The sequence below is a fragment of the Coregonus clupeaformis genome, chromosome 12 (assembly GCF_020615455.1).
Source record: "Coregonus clupeaformis isolate EN_2021a chromosome 12, ASM2061545v1, whole genome shotgun sequence".
Lineage (NCBI taxonomy): Eukaryota > Metazoa > Chordata > Actinopteri > Salmoniformes > Salmonidae > Coregonus > Coregonus clupeaformis.
Genome location: NC_059203.1, coordinates 49,527,895 through 49,534,694, shown reverse-complemented (window position 1 = coordinate 49,534,694; position 6,800 = coordinate 49,527,895). Strand labels below are relative to the sequence as shown.

The following is a 6,800-nucleotide window of genomic DNA, read 5'->3' as shown; positions in this document are numbered from 1 at the left end:
TAGTAGGTGACATCAGAGGTCAGCATGTGGAAGATGTTAGAGCGCAGGGACGATAGACAAGTTTCCCACTAATTACCAGTTGTATGTGGTAAATACCACCTTCCCACATTTTTATGAACGCAGCACATGTCAAGGTCAGAACTTGTATTTGTCTACACTAGAAGAGGCTTACCTATCATATGAACCTCCTTTTCTGACTCAAATAAGATTCCCTCCAGGTTGCTCTGAAAAATATTTCAAATCGGGTTGTTTGTTTCCAAATGTGCGGTTGTCATTCAAGCCTATTTCTCTAACACAATTCTCCCACATTACCATGTTTTAATTCAATACAATGCTATTTTCTCTTAGAGTTTTTTGTTGCCTTTTAATGTGCACAGTATTTGATACAGTACATCTCATACGATAAGATCAATGCAAGTCTTCAGACTTTATAGCCTTGGACTACAATACTGTGTGACTTTCTTCTTTTACTCTGCCGCTGATAAATTGCCCCGTTAAGCAAACTCACCAACTGCCAAACACTACAAACCAGGGTGTGTCCATCTTACTGTCAATAAATACTGTGACTCACTTTGTGTACATTCAAATTGCAAAAAGGAATGCTCTTGTGGTTGGAGTTTATTAGGTCAAAATGAATACACTGTAAAGTCTTAGTTCTCTCATAAAGGTTACAAAAAATGTCTCATGCAGATTATTAACCTCCTCAATGCCAAACCTTAGAGAAAAAACAGCAGCAGCTAACTCTGCTGGTAAGGTAAGCACATAGGTAAGCTGTGCACTGTGTGTTGCTATTGAGCCTCTATGACAGTAGCTGGAATGAGACGGCAGGATTAAATAGAGGTTGACTGGGGAATCCTGGGATTTACAGTCCAAATGTTTGGGAGTCTGTCTGACGAGGCCTGAGCTCTACTGAGCATGTGCCAGAGCTCCTGCCCCCTGGCCGAACCCGAAGCCCTTGGGACCAAAGTTCTTGGCATAACATGCTGTGGATGAAAAGGTAGTATACTTTATATAATAATGTATTTACACACAACAGGAGATAAATTGATAACAGATACTACAGTATTAGCATTTTCTCTAGTTTATTTAAATTCTGTTTTGAGGCAATCCATGAGTTATCTACACATTTGTTTATGAAGAGTACTAAAACAAGTCACAGTAGAAGATCAGGAATAGAGTATACACACCTTTACAGTAGATTTCTCCATCTTTGTCAGCCACAGTGGTTGATTCCAGCCCCTTCCCACATTTGCTACAGCGGAAGCAGCTCTTGTGCCAGGACTGGAAAAGACAGATAAGGAGAAAGGTTGGTCTCAGCACTGGGCTGCACAGATGCAGTGTGTCAACAATAACTGGTATTCCACCTTCCCATTAGAGTATTTGAACACAGATTAGATATCCCCCATCATGCATTTCAGTTGACAGCACCTCCACAGCAACCAATGACACAGTATGGCCATGTAGTACTGTTAAATATATGGGTTGTTTCCCGGACATAGATTAAACATAGTCCTGGACCAGACAGCAAGCTCAATGGAGAATGCTTTTTAGTCCAGGACTAGGCCTAATCTGTGTCCGGGAAACTGCCCCCAATGATGTTTAGGAGAAGCAGGGTTTTGAGATTAACCATAATGTAGCTCTCCCCTTCCAATAAACAGGATCAGCCCAAAACTCTGACTTACGTTTCCACCTCCGAGCACCTTCTCAGCAGAGTACACAGCCTTGGCACAGCGTGGGCACACGTCTGAGCTGCCAAACTTGGTGGCCAACTTGGAGGCGTTGGGGTTGTTGGTGGGGCGGTGGGCTGCAGGCCTGTTGATGAACAAACAGACGGTCTTACTTTGAGGAAGCATTTGCCGGATATGTCATGACATTAACACTACACAGCTCACTGTGTGCAAACTTACAGTGGTTAGATTTGTTATGATTAAACTATTTAGAGCAACTTTCAATTCAGGCCTCAAGGTCTGCAGGTTTTCCTTTATCCCTAATCGATTGATTAATTAATGTAATCGTGTCCCAGGTCCTAATAAGTCACTTATTAGAAGGGAATGATGAATATCAGCAGTGCTGTGGAAATAGCCCTGGTAGACCTATTTGTATGGAGAGTACATACAATTCTGAGATGACTTCCTTACTCTTCAGGTCTGATTCCAAGATGTGCCCCCGTGTCCATGCTCAGGGTGCCTGCTCCCCCACCAAATCCATAGCCTTTTGGCCCATACTTCTTGCCGTAGCAGGATTTGCAGTAGATCTCATCCACATGGCAGGCCACCGTTGTGCTGTCCAGGTTCTTCTTACATGCCACTAAGAGCAGAATATTTTAGGCAGGGAGAGGTAGACAATAGACAGATTTAGAAGCATTGAACTGATTGGTCAATGCTGTGCCATAGCAGCAGCAGCAAAGGAGTTTAGAAGCTACACACCAATACTAACAGTCTTCCAATCTGAGGTCATTTTGTGTTATGTTTATCAGCAACAGACCATGTAGTTTCCGACATTTGACTCTTTAGAGTCTGAATCATTGCAATGACATTATGGGATCACCACAGTGTTAGAACTTCACATGTTAAACTGACTCTGGGGCCGAGAGATGCGCACAGTTAACTCAAACTAACAAACACTCATCTGAGCCAGATCACTCTCTGGTACCTTTTCTCCCATATAAGGCCTGTGACACATCCATTTCTCTCTCTCCAAATAAGGACGTGCTAGTGAGAACCAAGAACCTTTGGACGCTCCGCTTCCTCTGAGTGCCAAAGACTTTACATTCCATCCTGAGCTCTTAATGTCAGCTCAGAATAATTGGTACATTAGTAGTCAGTCAAGGTGGTTTATGAAAGAACGGGATGACCTCAATCAGATCACTTACTGCACAGAAAGCAGGACTTGTGGAAATATTTCCCTTCGCACTGCACTTCCTCAGCAAAGTACACAGTCTTCTGGCAGCAGCCACACTTATTTCCTCCTCCCAAAGGCATTCTGCGGAGTTACAGTGGAGAGTTAGTTCCTTACATAGAAATAGAGGTATGTGGTTCCTTCTGTTTGACACACACTGAATGGGAGGAGTTACTCACATAGAAGAAAAAAAAAATATATATATACACTTCTAGAGTTCCTGACACGCATCGGATGGTAGGAGACCTACAGTATGAGGAATGCATGAAGCTGTGTATACAATGTGAGGTTTTTCAGACCTTGTGACTTGACCACGAAAAAGTGTGTGGAACCAGTTATAGACTATAACTATGGTTCTGAGTTTCTGGTCAGGTCATGTGATCAAGAACTTTACAAATGAGAGAACATACAGTATTTACACAATAGAGCCTGGTTATCCTCTGTAGATATCCTTTCTTCAAAACTTATGGCATCTTAGGAATGTACTCATAAAATGAAGACATTGTGATGATAAGGCCACTCCTGAGTTGAAACTGCTACTGGGCTTGGCTACAGTACCTGCAGGCACTTTCACTGTTTATTCTCCTTTTCATGAAATGCGAAGTTCCTCCTGAGGCTAGGGAGGTGTCAGACCACTCATGCAGAACACTCATTGACCTAACTCAACTTATCAAGTCTGCTGTTGAATTTAAATAATAAATTGCTGTTGGATGAGTGTATTGTACTTCAATCCATCTTGTTGAAATATGCATTCCATCTAGGATGTCACCCAGACAGAAGGTGCTAATCTTCCATTTGGGTAAACAGGAAATTCATTTTATTTTGTGGTAGCCTAGCGGTTAAGAGTGTTGGCCAATAACCGAAAGGGTGTTTTTTCAAATCCCAGAGTCGACTAGGTAAAAAATCTGTCGATGTGACCTTGAAGCAAGGCACTTAACCTCTATGGGATTGGTGTCCCGTATACGGGATGGTTGAGCTAACGTGCGCTAATGTGATTAGTATGACTGTTGTAAGTAACAGCAAACTTTCCAGGACATAGACATGTCTTATATGGGCAGAAAACTTAAATTCCTGTTAATCTAACTGCACTGTCCAATTTACAGTAGCTATTACAGTGAAAAAAGACCATGCTATTGTTTGAGGAGAGTGCACAACAACAAAAAACGTATCACGGCAACTGGTTTGATACATTCACCTCTGAAGGTAAATAATGTACTTACATTCAGTAATCTTGCTCTGATTTGTAATTCTAAGGGTCCCAGAGATAAAATGAGCATAGTTTTGTTTGATAAAATATATTTTTATATTCAAATGTAGGAACTGGGTTCTACAGTTTGAACCCCTGTTGTCTTTGGCTCCACACTCACCCCGCCCGGCCATCTAGATGTGTGAAAGTTAGTGTATAAGCTAATGATCCATCATGTATGACATTCCTGGGAGTGTGTAAACTTACATTTGTATTATCTCTATAGTTATGTACTTGAAAATGTATCTGACCAATTCAGCACATTTGGGCATACTTGATACAAAAATAGTCCAGTATTGCAATGCTTCACTGGATCAATCTTTCAAATCGTATCAAGTATATGCATATCCTTGCTTCAGGTCCTGAGCTACAGGCAGTTAGATTTGGGTATGTCATTTTAGGCAAAAATTGAAAAACAGGGTCCTGTAAGTTGCTCTGGATAAGAGCGTCTGCTAAATTACCAAAATGTAAATGCAATTAGACCACATGTTAGCAGTCACTTCATGACCTTAGACAGTCACTGACCCCAGTCAGCCACTCTATGCTACTGACCAGGTCAGGTGGCTTTAGACACAGAGAATAAGGCAATAGAAATATTCAGACGCTGAAAGATGTATTTTGTAAACATCACCTCTATCCCACTTACCACTCCAAATAACTGCAACAACAAGACAAGTTATTGCGACATCAGCTATCATGTATAAAGGGTTGAGTGTGTAACTTGAATACTGAGCAACACATTTCATAGGAAGCTGGCCGTACTCTACATACAGTCCTCTACACGGACATTACTCATATCATTTCCTGAGTTCTGTGACTCCTTTCCTGCAGATGCTCAGGAAATAGAACCATTAATGCACCCAGCCAAAACATGACCCATTTTGGTGATTTTACATCTAACAATGTGTTCTGCTGTCATCATCTTGATCTAAAAGCTGCTGTCATCACCACTCTTTTCATTACATATACAGTACCATATAGCAGCTACCACTTCATCTATTGTACAGAATTATGATCAAGCTACTAAGTCATTCCTTCCCTACTTACCACAGCTTATTTTACCCTCCTTACCCTGTGAGTTTCTAGCACATGAGATATGATCTGCCCTGCACTTTGAAAGTGAAAAAGCAGAAGAATCTGCGCAGTCTTGGATAGTAATAAATGTTTTGAATGTGTTCTTTGTGGCCTGTTACCATATGCTATACATCATGAAAACAGTGGCTACAGGAGCCGGTAGGTATTGAGATGGTCCCATCTTACCTGTTTTAGTGTGTGAGGCTGGGCCGAAACTCTCTGGTTGTAAAGTGATCTCTGACAGTGGAGTTCAGAACAGTTCAGCGGTGGCTTCAGTCTAAAAGAACTCAGAGAAACAAACCAAGCTGGGACTTAAGGAGGAGGAGTCTGCTGGGTACACACGTAGACTGGGAAAGAGATATAGAGAGTGGAGGAGAAAAAGAGAGGAAGAAAGGGCTTTAGATGGATGAAGGAAAAGGGTTTGGGAGAGAGAGATGTGCAGAAACAGATTTAGAGAGATGCAGAGAAAGAAAAGAAATAGAGAGGGAAAAAGAGAGCGAGAGAAGCCCTGTTTATACCTGGTGCTAACATGCACCCCTGAGCTTGTCCATTCTGATTGTGCCCACATTTTTTTGACAGGTGTAGACAATTAAAAGACACATTGGCTGCATTTACACAGGCAGCCCAATTCTTATATTTTTTTCACTATTTGGTCTTTTGACAAATCAGATCAGCTCTGAAAAAGATCTGATGTGAAAAGATCTGATGTGACTGGTCAAAAGGTAAATTAGTGGAAAAAATATCAGAATTGGGCTGCCTGTGTAAACACAGCCATTGTGATCTGATAGAGATCTTCCTGGCCACCACCAGGCGTAGCCAGGCACGCATTATGTCTGGATATCAATCAAGTGTAAAAAAATATCTTGATGGTCAAACCATTTAAGGGTCGCTGCACAAAATAAACACAGCCTTAAATATTTTAAGTAGAAATTGTGCACAAATATATAATTTAAAAGCCTGTTATATTAAATGAAGTGTCCTCTAATATAGACCACATGGAAAATTCATTTAAATCTGATTCTTTTATATGAATAAAGACTTACTAAAGTTAAAAAATGCAGCATTATGACATGTCCCTCTGTGAGTTCTAGGAAGATTTTTACCCACTTAACCCCAAAATGTCTCCAAGTTTTCACCATCATTGTAAAGCCCTAGTTATTTTGTTGCTTTAACAAAGTCATTTCTGAAGATTGTGATTAGTGATTCATTTCAAGGTTTAAAAAAAATCTGTCCCTTATTTTAAGGTCAACCTGTTACGTGAACTGAACTCGTTTTAATATGGTTCAACTATTTCTTTAAAACATATTTTTTTTCAAAAGAAACATTGAACATCTAATAGTCAAATCATAGTGTAAGCTGGTTATACTCTTTTTGGCCATTTTCTGGTGTCTTGTGGTGGAAAACGGAACGAGTTGAGCATAACAAGTTCACCGTTATAGACAGGCATAGATAGACAGGCTAGACATGTATTCACAATAAAACATTTATTCCGTTCAATTGCCCATCCCTGTTACACACAACAAGCTTCCATTCCCACTGTCACAAGGGGATTCATGGCTGATTTAAGATGAAATCGTCAACC

The 6,800-nt window shown here is 40.7% G+C and overlaps 1 protein-coding gene across 1 annotated transcript; it reads right to left on the bottom strand.

Annotated features, from left to right (window-relative positions):
* Positions 1-600: 600 nt before the first annotated feature.
* On the bottom strand, positions 601-5,664 carry LOC121578710 (cysteine and glycine-rich protein 1-like). The gene is made up of 6 exons (XM_041893096.2): positions 5,405-5,664; positions 2,873-2,982; positions 2,139-2,307; positions 1,683-1,812; positions 1,188-1,281; positions 601-983 (listed from the first exon to the last, which is right to left on the bottom strand). The coding sequence occupies exons 2-6, from the start codon at positions 2,979-2,981 to the stop codon at positions 907-909; spliced, it is 579 nt and encodes a 192-aa protein (XP_041749030.1). The 5' UTR covers position 2,982; positions 5,405-5,664; the 3' UTR covers positions 601-906.
* Positions 5,665-6,800: the final 1,136 nt, after the last annotated feature.

What these genes read in the sequence shown, in the direction of transcription:
- LOC121578710 (XM_041893096.2), bottom strand. Translation starts at nt 2,981, where the DNA reads ATGCCTTTGGGAGGAGGAAATAAGTGTGGCTGCTGCCAGAAGACTGTG. An exon ending in CTTGGAATCAGACCTGAAGA is followed by an intron (nt 1,813 to 2,138) that starts GTAAGGAAGTCA and finishes GTTCATCAACAG; the next exon opens with GCCTGCAGCCCACCGCCCCA. An exon ending in TGGAGAAATCTACTGTAAAG is followed by an intron (nt 984 to 1,187) that starts GTGTGTATACTC and finishes TTTCATCCACAG; the next exon opens with CATGTTATGCCAAGAACTTT.